Genomic DNA, 17081 nt, shown 5'->3' on the forward strand with positions numbered 1-17081 from the left:
CGCACGTGCGCGCACACACATTGGCGTAGTCGGGCCTGCTCCGCAATCACTTCAGTGTGATGAAGAGCCTCTACAGGAGTCTGTATTAATGGCAATGTGACGGACTGAGGCAGGGCAGACAAGCAGACGCACTCGAGCGAAATTGAAGGAGCACTTGACATTGGTCTGACACAGATTGTTTGAAGATCAGAAGGGATAACGACGGGCCACTTTTACAAGACAACTGAAAAGTGTAACCACCCAATATTGTATGATACCTAACAATCAGAGATTATTTTGACCGATACTGATATTATTTTTAATATTATGGCCAATACAAATATGATGGCTGACAGTAAAATAAATAAATACATATACAAATAAAGTGTGTTTTTATACCTTTTTATATCGGCCAATTCAGCCCAATGACATGAAATATCATCCGCTAATATTGGCCGGTTCCAATATGGAAACCGATAAGTTGCGCATCTCTACTAACAATGCAAAGTACAAAACATGTCAGCACAAAAAGTGATATTAAAACTTTATTTACAGTGTTTAAATAACATCAAAACATCACACAATGTCCAACGATGTGAAGCTAGTGTGGGCACGGAATGAAAAGAAACAAATGATGGACTACATTCCTGCAACATGACTCAAAGGAAGAGATTGATGAATGATGGGAGAGAGAGTGATAGAGCAAGGTTCTGAGCAGAGCTTGGAGCAGTGGGACCAACGCAGCTCAGCACGTGCATGAGCCGTATTTGCATGGACTAGTCTTTCCCAGAGCGTAGTTTGGCATATCCATGTGTCTTTGTGTTTGGAAACGGCAAAGGCATATCCAAAGAAAAGATGGCATTTACATAACATGATCCTGTACATTTGTTTGGTCATCTCATTGGGATCCACCTGAAACAGCAGAATGGAAAGAGTTAGTTCTGTTTGGGAGCAGGTCCAGGACAACACAAGCAGAAGATAAATCAGTCTCTTCCCACACTGAAGACGACACATGTGGCAGGGAACGTTTCCAATGCTGAAATGGATCAGTATCATTTTTCCTATACGAGGAAGAACATCATTTGGGTTTCTGGATTCATTCCAGAGCTGATGTAAACATGGGAAACTATTTATAAGGTTGAAACATAGGAAAACAGAAAAAGGATTAAGTTGTTGGTTCTAGGACATTTATTGGATGGTTTTTTTTTTACCTTTAGGGGTACAACAGCTTATCACTGAGGTAGTACCCTCAATGGGACATCATTGTACCTTTATTTGCAACTGAAAAATTCATAGTAGTTCTTAAATGATTCATATTACTACTCTAAGGTACTAATTTTGCATCTTTTAGGGGCAGATAAGGTACTTTAAGTGTACTGTCCCAGTGACAAGCTTACATTTTTTTTTCAGTGTACAAGGACTGCATTTGACTCTCTCTGGCCTGATATTTTTAAGTCAAACACTGATAAACCTGGTCAGTGACAGGTCTCGACTGAAAATGCCTGTGCATTCAGTCTAGACTTGCTTTGTGAAACTGTCCCAAGGAGATAGAAGAAAGACTAGGAGATGTGGCAAATGAATGATGTGGGATTGAGACCTTGTATCTTTGGAGGCTTATGCTGGAACAATGTAAACACAGGAGAGCAAGTAATGGTCTCCACATGGGTCCCATTCCACATAACACCCCTGTCACCGCCATTACCCCTGCTGCAGCTAATGTTAACCAGAGAACCGAACTGGCAGGAAACAGAAACAGATAGGGGAAAGGCACAGATATAAGTAATCGTCTAGAACGCGGCCACTATTTTCTTTTGGATACGGGGATGTCTGCAAGAGCGTGTGTGTGGGGTACCAGGACAAAATTCAACAGATGCAGCCCTGGTGCCAGCCATAATAAGTGCAATCTCACGACCTCGCCGTGTTTTCCCAACGTCCTCTCGGCACGTTTGACATTTAATCGCTCTCTCCCTAGAGCAGGGAGCCCCTTCTGGGGAACAAGAGAGTGAGGGGTGGTGGACGGGGGCTTAGATCAAGCTGAAGGTGTCCTTGGTCTGCCAGTTTGCTTTGATACCTCAGGAGGTCACTTGAGATCACCATTGACCTTGACTCAGCGCATTAAGAAGTCTTTGAAGAACTTTCAAAATATGCCACTCACCCATACGCCCCTTGTTCTGTTCTCTCGACGCTGCTGTATGACAAAGTTCATAACCCTCCTGTCCAACCCTGGATAGATACGTTTTTATAGCTTTGACAAATAGATCCTCACCTGGTGTCTTCACGGAGAGAGCTGCGTTCTTCTGTAGGTCTCATTTGTTATCGAAAGACGGGTGAGGCGTGCCCCGTAGTAGTCCACGATGTAATCCGACCCGTCTGATGGACCCACAATCTATGCCAGAGCAAACAAAATGAGTCTCAAATGTCAGAGCGGCGTAGGGAGACATACATAACAATGTAATCTTTCACCAGACAATTACATGATTCCACATTACACAATGATGAATACCAGGTGGGCTGGTTGGGTCTATCGTCCTCCTCAGATGGCTCATGCTCATGCTCATGCAATTGAATTATAAGACAGTAATGCCGAATTGGAAGCAATTTAAGTTTAACCCCAGGCAGTGCTGTAATTGAGGTTGCTTTCTGAGTCCTAGTGAGGAGGAGTGTCCCAAAGGACAGTCCCCAGATCAGAGTTTCAGCAATGAGCCTAGAGCCCAAACTGGGGCCCGTGCCAGTTCTGAGATCAGCTTCTATACGAGCAACATGCTTGGACTGACGCACAAAGACTTCCTGCAGGCGTGCGTGCCCAACACTTGGCTATGCCGGCTCTGCTCCTCTCCATTCTGGGATGGGATGATAATGAGAACACACATCTGGTGGAGGGAGTAAACCCCCACGAAACACAGACACTTTTCTACCATATCAAGATTAGCGCTCATCTGGCAGTGGCCCAATACAAGCTATTTCCTCTCACAACGGTATTGGCCGAGAGTTGTCTAGATCGGTGTGGTGGTCGACTAGAGTTTCTTGAATACACACGTTCATCTTCTCTCATACCATTAACATTCGATCCATCAAACTCGATTGATTCCTCCACTCTAAAACCTTAAGTTTCACTTTGCCGTTATATTACATCACTATAGGTGCCGAATTGTGGCACGACTCGCAGGAAGGAATATTGATGAATATAAATTACAGTAACATGTCCCAGGTGTTTATTTATTAGTTCTCAAAGATGCATTTCCCGAACGACACAGCTCTTAGTGAAGGTAGTTTGGTGTATAAAATATGGGGTTTTTAGAAAGGAGCGGTGAGCGCAAATGGGGTCCCGAGGGAAGGGGATACTCTTTATCAAAAGTGTCACAATTTAAAAACGAAGAGGCACGACAGTCGACAGCTAATTGAGAATGTTAGCGCGTGACAGCTTTGGCTGCCAGAGGCACTTCTTAAAAGCATTGCTCTCACAGGGCCTTCAATAAGACATTAAGAGAACAATAAACACTGCAGTGGCCCTGTTAATCAAAGCCGCCACGGCCATTTAAAAAAATAAAGGCTTGGTTTATTTATCCACTGCGGCTAGGAAAGAGCGGGCGTTTCTGAGGAGGAGCGCAAAACAACTGAAGGAGTCATGATAAACCAGCAGGAGCATGAAATTGTCAATGAATGGACAGGTATTGTTTTAAAGCAGTGCGCTGCAAGCGACTACGAATAATCAAACTAGGTACAGAGGACTTGAGGCACACAGTGTTTATGGAAGTCAGTAAACTTGAAAGAGATTAAAAGGCCAGAACTTTTAAAGCTTATAAATGACAAAAAGTCTTGATAGATATCACATTCTTCAGATAAACTACGAATAAGGTATCGTAACACGCTGTCCTGTCCTGTTGAAACATGTTGGAAAACATCAAGTCTTTGTTCCCCCAGCGTTTAGTAGTTCAGACACCAAAAAAATAGTTTTCACTAGCAGCAGGGGACGCAAACATTTCCAACAAATGACGCAGCAGCCGGAGGATTTCTAAAGTACGTGTAATAATTATTCCTGGAGCCATCCTTCAACATGCATAAGAGCTTGCCATAAATATCTGTCATTGGTGGCATGTGGAAGTGGCAGCGGTGAGCAAACATCTCTCTTGTATAGCTTCATTCAGGCCTGTGAGGCCTAATGAGAGTGGAGAGGGTGAGGTTAGGCCTAACAAGATGACAAATGGAGCGTCTTTTTTCTCCTGTCAGGTGTAGGGGGCCTTTAATGGAGGTTAGGGGAGTCCTGTGGGAGTGTGCGGCTTGGGACATGAGGAGGAGGAGGAGGAGGAGGAGGAGGAGTAGGCGAAAACAAACGAGGCTCTCATTAGCTCCTTTCACAGTGCTGGAGCCACCGGAGGAGAGACACAGGTGCCACTGAATACAAACACAAGCATTCAAGTACAAGTCTGTGCTGAGTCTCTGCAGCTCATTTACAGGATTGTGGGTAAAGTGCCTTCCCTGGTTACTGCTCTAATATGCTAAATGTAAGGTAGTAGTCATTTGGCAGACGCTTTTAAGCCTTGCCAATTTAAACATTCAAGCAGAAAGGACACGAAAGATAACTCGTGCACGCTGTGTAAGACGTTTTGTGTGCGCAAACTTGACATCCAAAGCACATGCCCAGAAAGCCGCGTCTGACAGGGCGTGACGTGAATACAAAATTGAGCTCCCTTTCACGTCTTCTTGCGCTCAAACAGACAATTTCACACAATATTATGTCAAAATGCCCATAGTCGGTTACGTCTTAAGTGAACGTAAACTGTTGAGAAAGAAAATACATGTGTACAGTATCAGCATATTGGATCTGTGCATGATGTCTTAAAAGTGACAGCATCCTAATATTCCTGCTGCTGTCTTTGTTTTTAATGTTAATCAAACAGACTCACTGCAAAAAAAAAAATTACTCAATGCTCTTGACTAAATAACTTTTGTAACTTTAATAATAATTCTATATATAAAGATTCTATATATCTACATTTAATTTATACAGTGAATACTATGCAGTGTTATTTTAGATTTGATTACTTTATTCAATTTCAGTACATAATTTGCCTAATCTGTATCTAACTACTGTTAGATCTACCTGAAAACCCTAAAAAAAACAATGTTTATTTAATTTGTATCTTTGTTCTATTGTGTTTATTTGTGCTATTGCTTGTAGTTTGATTATTTGATCAAATTTTCTTACCGACTGTTCAGTTGACTTTAATAGTGTATGAAAGGTATATTTTATATTATAGTAGAATTTTTTTCATTTGTATTCTTGATTACTAGCCAATGTCTGTAGAGGGTTGCTTTAAGAAAAATATAATGCTTTTCAAAATAAATTATATATAAATAATAAACTTTGTTTTTTCAAATATAAACCTTACATGTCTTGACAGTGTTTGTTAGAACCAACTAGATCTGACGCAACATTTACAAACCTTAAATACTTTTTTCTTCCCACAGTGAAAGCAAAATACAGTGTGAAAATCACAGCCAATAAAAACAAAAACCCTGATAACTATTAAATTAGGTATAAGCAACCAAAAATAAAAGAATAAAAATGTATCAACTTGCACCAAAAAGAATGCAGAGGGAAAAGTAAACAAGTATAGATGGGCCAAAACCTGGAAATTAAAGTCTCTTACCTGCATGGATATCAACATGAAGTCCACTAAGCTTCCAATTCCACAGAACCCCACAGTGCAGAATTTCAGCAGGCCTGGGAATAAACAAAGAGCGATCCACACGTTAACCAGGAACATACTGAAAAGCTTCCCATCATAACCACTTTGTGTCCAAAAACACTTTCTCTCTGGCTTCTCTGTATGACCACAAAGAAAAACAATTTTTTAGGGCAAAGCTATTTAACGCGCACCTATGAAAATGTTTTTTTTTTGTTTTTTTTTATCTTGCATTAGTGCAGGCTGTTTTTGAAGTTTTTAAGCCACTGTGCAAGGCTGTAAGGTCAAATTATAATAATCAGCCAATTCATAGAACTGAATTTTGTGCATTAAAGACTTGCATGCCTTCCAGCAAATAGGTAGGACTGTCAATTAATTTTCATGAGCCAAATTTATAATGCCCACAAAATAAAAAATTTTGGTTTAAATTTAAGTAGTACTTTGGATGTCCATTGAGTGATCATTTGAAACACCATCAGGAGCCCAAGAGATCTGCAGTCAATTAAAAAAAACCCTTCCATCCTGCGATTCAAACATAATTGCTGCTAATCATCCCTAATATTACTTATAATTGGTCATTGAGGGGTTTAGGCATGTTGATTCCAGGACGGCTATCAAAAAAGCCACCTGCAGAATGTCTTCTCAACAAGTCCAGGCCTTCCTTTGAGCTACACCTGGTCTGGACTGACCCCAGAGCTGCTGGGCTATTACGCTCTCAATGAACAAGACTATACAACTGACTCCAGCGCGGTGTGAGTCTGCCTTTCACAAACTCCTGCGCTCCTCGCACAAAGAAGCCAGGAACAAGGGGGACCTTCAAAAGCCCAGGGCCTTTTGTCCTAACGCAGGTGCTTAATTGATCAGGAAGTCCTTAAAACGTGGAGAAAGGCAGAAAGACTGAGCGTCCCGCTGTATCCCGCCTAACCTTGGGATTTAGATGTGCGACTTGAACTCATCTGCATGCGATGACAATAATTGCACCATGGGATAGATAGACGAACACCATGAGATCTGATGGCAAAGAGAACTGTTTTAGTTAATTAGCTGTCGCATGCAGATTCGTTTTGTTAAAACAGTTGGTACCAAATAAAAAGGGTGCTCAAAAAAGGGTCATTGATGGTTTTTTCACATGTTCTGAAAAGCAGAACATGCAAGGACTGATAATGTTGGCCTCACACGTGAACAGCATGTACCTTTTCTTAAAAGCGATCCAAACATGTTTCATGACGTCAATGGTGATTTTTGTCTCAGGAGTTTATTTTCAAAATAGACGTAGATATGTTGGGGATGGTTTATATTGTGGTCAGAGTTCTTCGACAGAAAGGCAGAAAACACTTTAACCACCAGTCTTTGATCAAAATCAAAACTTTAAACAAACATTTTGTGGCCTAGTCCATGTGTGATGGAGGGACTCCCACAAAATTAGTTAAAATCCAGGTCACATGTCTATGGAAGCTTGTTTCTGCTATTTAATACTTTTTTTTTTTAAAGATAATTGTGAATTTTTCTTTCATAATTCTGACTTTTTTTTCTCTCATAATTGCGAGAAATAAACCCACAATTCTGACATCTTTTCTGAGAATTGAGAGATATAAACTCGCAATTGTGAGCTATAAAGTCCAATTCTGAGGAAAAATAAAGACTTTTTTCTCAGAATCTTGCAATTCTGACTTTATAACTCACAACTGCGACTTTATATCACGCAATTTTGATGTAAACTCGCAAAAAAAAAAGTCAGATTTGAGATAACTTTTAAGACAATTTTCTTTTTTATGCGTTTTTTTTTTTGCATTTAGACATTAATTTCATGACAATTACATTTCCCCCCTAAAATTCTCTCCAAATTTATGACCAGATGCTTTAGGTTTTTTTCCGTAAACTGAATCTCATAAATGTAAATGTAGTAATTATTTATTGCACTGTAGTAAAATTCTAATTGATTTTTAATAATATAACTGTGCCCTGCTAAGTCTACCAAACAGATCAGTGTTGTAAGCGTTAACTAAAACTATTAAAACATTTTTGTTAACTGAAATAAAATAGAATATAAATAAACAAAAATGAGAAATTTTGCCTTGGCGACTAACTGAAATAAGTACTAAAATGACTAAGTAAAATAAAATAAAAATACTACTAAAATAAAAATAAACACTAAACTAATAATAATGACAAAATCACAATAAAAAAAAAGTAAAATAAAATAAAACTGAAAATATAAAAGCTAATTCAAAATATTAATCAAATATTTCTATAAATAATAAATAAGTGCTAACTTAAAGTCTGTAATTTTGTATACATCTTATTTGGTATCATTAAACTGTGTAAAAAATATATATATATATATATAATTCAAGATTATATCTGCCACCCTAATCTATAGATTTCATTACCAGGATCAGCCTTTAAAAACACATATTATTCGACCACACTAATACTAATCTGTAATCATATTGGCTACTGGCTATAAATACCATCTTCCTATTATTATTGGTATCAAATCAGATTTCCATGTCAGTGCTGACCATGTCTATATCTCCCTCTTCAAATCAATATTAGTGCAATAAAAAGATCAAGATCGGTGCAAGAAAATCAGTCTGTGATTCTCACTCTCAGAGAACATCTGACGAAAAGGTGTGTCCTTGGAAAGGAGGCAAGAGATGATGTCAACAGCAGAACATCCAGGACTGATTCTGTCTGTTCTGAAGGTCCCTTGTGTTACAGCGCAGCACTCGCACAAGATATTTTCATGCAGGTATGTGCCTGATAATGGCTTCAAAACGAATAACTGCAGAATAATAGAAAAATATTGGGCTGACAGTCACTCCTCCTGTTTGCTGGATAACACGTGAGCCAGGGGAAAGCACAATATTATTCATAAACAATACAGATATAAATAATTTTGAGATTGTTACTGATACAGAACAGATAAAAAATATATGTTCTGCTGCACACTCCTATTTTCATGAGTTACTGAAGGGTAAATGGGTGCCAGAAAGAGGTGATTTCGGGGCAACGGCACTCAGCCAAAGAGAAAAAATGCAATGTTGGATCCATAGCCTAGTGACCTACACATTTAGCCAACAGTAAAGACGGTAGTTTCTTACCTAAGGCCGGGTATCCCAAGTAGAACCGATCCGCCCCAATCCATCCCAGGAAGAGTGACAGAGCAACAGCCACTTTGTATGAGTAACCACTCCTAATGTAAGACAAAACAATAGATATTAACAAAAATGTTTTAAAATACATACTTAATGTAAGGCCATGTCATGAAGGTAAAGTTTGACTTACACATTTCGACATGGGACGCTTTTGTTGAACCCAACCTCTTCACCGCTGAATTTGAACTGTGTTCCATTTGACAGCCGACAGCTGATGTTTGGAGCAGGAAGGCATTCCACTGAAATGACAACACAGCCTTAGATTCCTCGTTTAATATACCACAAGTCATAACTGGTGTCAGGCATATTCTGGCAATTATAGAGCCATTTATTTGTTATTATAATAATACTATATATAGTATAATATATTATATACTGTTCAAATGAAACAATATATACTGTGTGTATATATATATATATATATATATATATATATATATATATATATATATATATATATATATATATATATATATAAATATAATTTAAATTTAATAATATAACTTATTCATAATACATTATTTTATACAATTATATAATTTTAATATATTATTTATAAAATGTATATTAAATGCTACATTGATACACGTTTTGTAATACAATATATATATATATATATATATATATATATATATATATATATATTACGTTATGTAATTATATAATAATCAATATATTATCAAATATATATTTACATCAAAAATACATATACTAACACACATAACATTATACATTACATATTATTTTTTAAAAATAAAATATGTATGATACATTGTTTATATATTATCTTTATACATTATATTATACTCTACACTTATATACAGTATATTAATATATTATGTATGTTACAATAAATTATGAATAATAAATATTTCATATTATACATTACATATAATGCATAAAATACTCAAATAAAATATTTGTTATACATTATTTAATACTTTGTTATTATATATATCTATAGATCTATATATATATATATATATATATATATATATATACAGCTTGTTGTGTATATATATATATATATATATATATATATATATATAACATCAATGTAATATATTATGTATATATTACAATAAATTATGCATAATAAATATTTCATTATAATATGTCAAAGAACATAAAAGCATTTTAAATAGTGAAACATGATAAAAGCAGACCCACCCCAGGCCAACCGGTCCTTGCAGTTTTCTGGCTCTTGAGTTGCATCATCTATTTTGGGTTCTTTACACAGATATCTAAGCAGTGTTAAGGAGGAATCAAATGGTATTTAAATCTTAAAGCAACATTAGTGATGCTGATTTCCAAAAGCCAATTCAAGTCACCTTTATCTATAGTGCTCAACACAATACAGATTATTTCAAAGCAGCTTCACAATAATAAACAGGAAAACAGCAATCAGTGATCGAATATGAGTGACATGAGCCATCATAGACAGGGCGAGCATGATCACGTCGTTCATTATTATGTCCGTTTAACACACAGAATGTAATTCATTTACGCATATGTATAATAAAAACACATCTGAAATATTCCAAAAGGTCTAACGTTAAACAGAGCAAACAGATAAATGCTATTTAGGATATTTATAACGATCTATATCACTCTACACTATTAAATCACAGATCTAAACACCAAATTGGTATAATTGCACCGTAATTATGTAAAATAATGACTTATTTGTAAAATTAGCACATTTATGTTATGAACAACCATCAGTTGCAGCCACAATGCTAGCTAGCAGCCTACTACTAATTCAACGATCCCAATATATAAGGCGATTTTGAAAGGATATTGTCCCAACTGCAGTTTATCACAGTTGTCCACATCACTCCCCAGGCTGTGGATGACAGTCAGGCAGAAGGTGAAGATGATCAGCGGCCGTGTTGATGAACGAAAGCGCATCAAACTCCTCCAGTGTAACGCCATGTTGAACGGTCACGTGACTGCTGGGGCTCTTAAAGAAACAGTGCACAAGATTCGCCGCGGACATAGCAAGTAAGTCTCTCAGAATTCTCTTATTTAACGCCTTTTACTTTATACATATACTTAGTAAAGCTGGATTGGTCTGTATAGCAAGTTTGCACGCAAAACCAAGTATCGGTTAAACTTATTCACGGTGTTTAATGCTAATAATCAACTTTATAACCGGCTAACTGCGCTAGCCTGTGTCACAATAATGGGGGTTTGTATTGAGAAGCAGGAGCATGTTTGTGTATTATGTTGTTTGTCATTCTTTTTAAGTTATGGTTAAAATTTTAAAACAAAGCACTTTTCGATTGATAGAATGAATCTTTAACGTATTATTTACACTGTCACGAAGTTTTCAGCACTGATTTCAGTGATGACTCAGTGTTTTACGAGTATGCACCTGTTTGATTCCGTTTATATCATTAATTATATTATATGATATAATATAAATAATGCTTTAATTAGACTTAGATTAGAATTAGAATAAACACATCTTTACCCTTCAGTTACATAATGGTTTCGTTGTTATCTTGTGTTTAACATAAATAAAGTTCACTGAAACTTGAATGATCACGCACTTCCTGGTTTCAGGTGAGGCTCGCGCAGGTGTAAACGCACACGTACAGACAAAACAGCCCTAAACAACACTTGAAATGCTGGATTGTGTTTTATGAGAGAGTCTAAATCGACAGAGATTTAGGTGAACCTCAAGAGCAAGTGTATATGGACATTGTTGGTAAGTAAGATAAATAGCCTATTCTCACTTTTGCTTTGATGGCTGGTCACGTGAACAGAAACTGCTGTCTGATAGTATAAAGGATATTGTTATAGGTTAAAATGCCTTGATTTATCTTTGATCATATGAAAATAAACACATGATATCAGCATACACTTTGAATGAGAACCATCCCAGGGTTCCCACTGTTATAGAAAGTGAGAAATATGAAAAAAATAATGTATTTATGTAAATTTCAGTAGTGTATATACATATTTTTTGGCTATGCTAAATTATTTATACACACACACTACTAGTCCTGTCAAATTGATTAATTACGATTAATCGCATCTGACAAAAAGTTTGTGTGTGTGTGCATATATATATATATATATATATATATATATATATACATATAATGTATATATATATTCCACATACACACACACATACAGTATAGTATATCGTTGTTAGATGCGATTACTTGTTATTAATATATTTGACTGCACTAATATATATATATTTGTCTACATAACAAATTTGATAATTTACAGTGTTTGATCAGTCTTATCCATTAAATTATGATTATGATCATTATTATATTTGTGCAAGGACATAGACATTTAAGATCAAACTGAAGCTCAAAAATGTACAAATATCCATTTTCATCCACTTTTACAGATCAATCTGCACTGAATTATCGAGAGAACGACAATGTATGAGAACTTACCGACAGGTATCAGTAATTGTAATTTTCATCCACGCAAGAGCATGTTCTGTGTTTAATCCTTCTTTGCATGGTTAATATCTTGACTGTGTGTGTTCTCAGTGTCTGCTTCCGAGCGGCAGCAGGTGCTCCAGGCCTTAGAAAGGCTGCAGTCCAAGCTGGTGCAGAGAGAAGAGTGGACCCACAGCGACAGGCTCGGCACGCTGAAGGAAGCCCTGCAGAGCCCTCTGTTCGGCCACATCCTCACCCTGCAACACTCCGTCAAACAGCTGAAAGACCAGGTCAGACTTGCACAACATACATTAGCGTATAATGTATGGCCACAGCTCCAAGGCCACAAACTACTTGTATATTTGTGTCTGTATATTTGCCGTTTAAAGGAACTACTGTCAAGATTTCAGTGGTGTAAAGTATTTGAGTAAGGCCTTGTCCCAAATGGATCCCTAAGCCCTTGTGATCTTCTTCTGAGTCCACACTTTCATAACGTAATGTCGCTTTGACGGTGGGGTAGAAGTCCACTGCAGAGCTCGTGGGCTTTGGTAAAGTGTGTATCGAGGGCACATATCAGCACCCTTCTGAAACCTAAAATGTCAAATGGGACACCCTACATACCGAGACTGGGTCTAAATGGAATTAGTAACTGTACATAAGTATCTTTTTGGCTACTTTGTAGTTTTACTGAGTATCAAAGATATTAGCAACTCTCTGCTTGACTACATTTTTGAATAAGTATATGTACTCTTTACTCCAATACATTTGTAATGAGTAATGCGATTAGTTACATTTTGCATGCCACTTAACTTTTTCTGCAGCAGTTTATTTCTGCTACAAAACAAGCGCCATCTACAGGGCATTGAAGGTACTACATCTCGTGCGTTTTGCCCTTATGCTGGGTACACACCAAAAGATAATCGGGCTGATTTTGGGCCGATTTTCCCCCTTCCGACAATCCTAGCTATCTCCCGATTATCTTGATGGTTCTACAGATTATCTTATCAGATTTTCCCTTGGTGTGAGGTGTGTTAAGAGTGTCCGAACCTGCTCGGAAGAACGTCGGAGCCGCCCCGATCGCGAATCGTAAATATTCAACATGTTGAATATTTACGATCAGAAATCCTGATGTGTGGGGGGAACCCCCGATGACAAACGTGCGCACGCTCTGGAGATTATCACGTGAAACGAAAAAATATCCAATCAGAAAGCGAGATGATGGAAGACGGAAGCATAACAAACGCAGTCATGGCGTTGCAAAAAGTTAAATTGATGTGGACAGCAGAGATGGAGGATCAGCTTGTTGATTTGTGGCAACAGCACGAATGTTTTTCTGTGAAAATCATTCCAAACACTATCATCGCAATTTCTTCCTGCATATCGTCCGCCAAGCTTATTCTGAAGTCTCGCGAGATTTTGTGAGATTTCCTTTGTTCACAGTCGAGACTCTGGTTGAAAATCTGTTCGTGTGTGGTGTGCTGTCTTTGTCACATCATGGCACACCACACACTATAGGAGCAAAACGCTTAAATCTAGGATTTTTTGTCCTCATGTTTGTGGTCTATCACATTTTGAAAATCTTGTAAGATGTAAAAAATCTTTTGGTGTGTACCCAGCATTACCCAAACTTGTCAACAAGGCTACTTTGCGAATGTGAGTGCATTAGCAGGTTGTTGTGAATCACAGATGAGGACACAAGAGTTTACCTTTCAGACGCAAAATTTATGGGAGGAGAGTATGTAAATAAATCACACAACATGATTTACTAAGGTTTGCGATAGTCAATTTACGGGCATTTACACGACTTTTGACTCACTTTTTATGAGTTTTGACCGTTCATTTACACGACAAACATTTAAAAATGTGTTTTTTGAAAACGATACTGTTATCGTCTCTGTGAAAACTACAAAAACGTGAATTCGTGAAAACGGTGACGTCATGTGTATCACGTGTTCAGTCTATAGGCGCATGTGTTTCTTTATAAAGTGACATCGCCAACTACTGGCCTGGCAGCAGAATACAGTATCTCAGTTGTTTTCGCAGATCCGTGTGAACTGTGATCGTTTTGACAATGTTGTCGTCTGTATGCGAAACTTCAAAAGCACAAAGGACTTGCTACTAGATGTTTTCTGAACATATCGTTATTATCAAGCCACATTATTTTTAATTTGCTGTGCCTGTATTAGTAATCACTTTCACCTGATTATAAACCGCTCTGCTTGTTTGTGACCCTACGCTATTTTGCCCTGCTCTTGGTAGATTCTATTGGTCAATTATGGAAATGAGCTGCTGCGTCTTTGTTCTTCATTTTGCGCATCAGTATTATTATAAAAAGTTAAATGCATTACTTATGTTTCAGTTCATTAAAATTGTAAAGAATCTCCAAGATCAGATAAAATAGCAGTTTTAATTAGGGCTGTCAAATGATTAATCACGATTAATCACATCCAAAATAAAAGTTTTTTTTACATAATATATGTGGGTGCACTGTGTATAATTATTTTGTATATATATAAATACACACATATGCATGTATATTTAAGAAAAAAATATTATTTATAGCCTATATAAAATATTTATATTTATATATAATATAAATTATATATAAACAGTATATACATGAAAATATTTCTTAAATATATACAAGCATGTGTGTGTATTTATATATATATATATAAAATAATTATACACAGTGCACCCACATATATTATGTAAAAAAAACTTTTATTTTGGATGTGATTAATCACGATTAATCATTTGACAGCCCTAGTTTTAATGCGTATTCATGATGCCAAATCAGGCTAGACCTCACATTATTTATTTAGATTCAAATAAGTTTTAAAAAACAACGTTTATTTTGCATCCATCCCAGAGTGCAGGCCGGTGACCATGTGTTTCTTTACCACATACTCGGCATGCTGAAAGTCCCTCGTCCCTATTTGTATTCAGTCTGAGTTTTTATTGACACAAGAAACCTCTTTACAATAAACAATCCGCACACCAAATTAAGATAATGGCAATAACGGAAGCTCGCCTTCATATTCTAAGTGCTGGGAAGGTCAGACGTGCGCCTATGAATGCGTCAGGTGAAAAACCTATCAAGTATGTCGAGGCGGGCAACAGTCGGAGTTTCTATCAAGCCTTAATATCCACTGTCTCAGTTTGAGTAACTGCCTTGTCGGAGATGTATCGATGAAATAGGCTGCAACCTGCTCTGTCAGCCCGGACTAAATAAGCACAAGACTGATAAGTTCCCACAGTAAGAGTCTAAAGGTCATTAATACATTACCTGTTGGGGACTAGCGAATACTGCAGAGGAATCTATTGATTTTTCCACCTTTTATTTTTTCCTTCCTTTCCTCTGCCTGTAGGACATGGCTGCTCCTCTGAGGGTTGTTATCTTTGGGATGAACAGTAATATATATAAATATTTTTGAAACATTTTTATTACAACTCATCCATTAATAAAAATAATTATAATTAGTAGTTTAATTGTGCCTGTTTATGAATTTGTTTGGAATATATTTTTTATAATAATAACAATACAACTGTAATTATTGCTATTATAATATTTGCATTATTTTATTATTAGTATTTTTCAAATGTTTTTCAAACAAATGTGTTTATTCTTTATATATTTCTTTGTTTTCTTTGTTTTCTCTTTCTTTTTCTTTCTTTCTTTCTTTCTCTTTATTCTTTCTTTCTTTCTTTCGTTCGTTTTTTTTCTTTCTTTCTAAGGGCCTCTCCTCTCGGCTAAACAGATGTTTTGAAACAAATTCATAAATGGGCAAAATTTATATTTGTCTACATAACCATATTTGCATTATTATTGTATTATCAGTAGTAGAAGTCGTAGTATTTCTCAAATATATTTCAAACAAATTTGTTAATGGGAACAATTGATTTAAAAAAATTTTTTTTTTTTTTTTTACAAGAACATTTTTTTACATTTGATTTGTTTTATTATTATTATTATTATTAATAATAATGGACAATAATAACACTCAATGGATAACAATAACACTTGTAGTTGTGGAAATATTATTATATTTATGCAGTTTCTTTTCCATATATCTCTGGAACTGACTGTCCGCTCTGCTTTGCAGTTAAACAGCTTGCCTCCGGACACATGCAGTGAGTTCAGTTTCTCCAGAAAGGGGCAGCTGATCGTCAGTGCCAGCCGTCCGTCCAGTAGCCTGGGATCCGTGGTGTCCAATGGAACAGCTTCAACTAACGCATCTTCTGAGCAGCTTCAGAGATGGATGCATGCAGCAGCAAAGGTGAACATGCAGCAGCGATATCTTTTGTCCTTTTTCTCTGCATAAACCTTGTTTTTGTTGAAGATGCACTGCTTCCAAAATCAAGTACTTCCCTACTCTATAGTATGCGAAAAACAGTACGACAAAAGAGTACTATGTGCGAATACATAGTATTTGAAAAACAGTAGGCGAAAAGTCCCCAGCTGACCTACTTCTTCCGCTCAGATTCCGCCAGTTAGTATGGATGGTGCATTCTCATCTGTATTAATTTGGTCTCTGGGCTCTTTAAAGCAGGGCCGGAGGACGGAGCTCATAAGCCTGCAGAAGCCGTTATCTGGAGGTCTGGGTTTCAGTGTGGTGGGCCTGAGACCAGAGGGGGTGGGCGGCCATGGTGTGTTCGTCAGACAGGTGCAACCAGGGAGTGTCGCAGACAGGTGAGACCTCTCTGCTTTATTCATATATCATATTTTCTTCAAAGATCTTTTATGTTGTTTTAGATCATTTTCTTTTTGGCGCCTCCTTTTTGCAATTGCAACGAGTTGTTTTGATATTGTATTCTGAGGCTCATCAATTTATTCTTCCTTATGC

At 36.9% G+C, this 17081-nt stretch overlaps 2 protein-coding genes across 2 annotated transcripts in view; one reads left to right on the top strand and one right to left on the bottom strand.

Annotated features, from left to right (window-relative positions):
• Positions 1 to 511: 511 nt before the first annotated feature.
• On the bottom strand, positions 512 to 10787 carry tm2d1 (TM2 domain containing 1). Its single transcript, XM_056256548.1, has 7 exons — positions 10621 to 10787; positions 9995 to 10063; positions 8955 to 9063; positions 8771 to 8862; positions 5631 to 5704; positions 2246 to 2365; positions 512 to 891 (listed from the first exon to the last, which is right to left on the bottom strand). The coding sequence occupies exons 1-6, from the start codon at positions 10757 to 10759 to the stop codon at positions 2255 to 2257; spliced, it is 594 nt and encodes a 197-aa protein (XP_056112523.1). The 5' UTR covers positions 10760 to 10787; the 3' UTR covers positions 512 to 891; positions 2246 to 2254.
• The window catches only part of patj (PATJ crumbs cell polarity complex component), a 133404-nt gene continuing 127069 nt past the window's right edge, over positions 10747 to 17081 (top strand). Inside the window, exons 1-6 of the mRNA XM_056256551.1 lie at positions 10747 to 10828; positions 11393 to 11537; positions 12198 to 12252; positions 12346 to 12524; positions 16341 to 16514; positions 16788 to 16927. Coding sequence (XP_056112526.1) covers positions 12231 to 12252; positions 12346 to 12524; positions 16341 to 16514; positions 16788 to 16927 — 515 coding nt within the window. The 5' untranslated portion in view covers positions 10747 to 10828; positions 11393 to 11537; positions 12198 to 12230. The remainder of the gene's footprint in view (positions 10829 to 11392; positions 11538 to 12197; positions 12253 to 12345; positions 12525 to 16340; positions 16515 to 16787; positions 16928 to 17081) is intronic.

This window comes from Rhinichthys klamathensis, unplaced genomic scaffold, assembly GCF_029890125.1.
Source record: "Rhinichthys klamathensis goyatoka isolate OS25496 unplaced genomic scaffold, OSU_Roscu_1.1 h1tg000127l_1, whole genome shotgun sequence".
Lineage (NCBI taxonomy): Eukaryota > Metazoa > Chordata > Actinopteri > Cypriniformes > Leuciscidae > Rhinichthys > Rhinichthys klamathensis.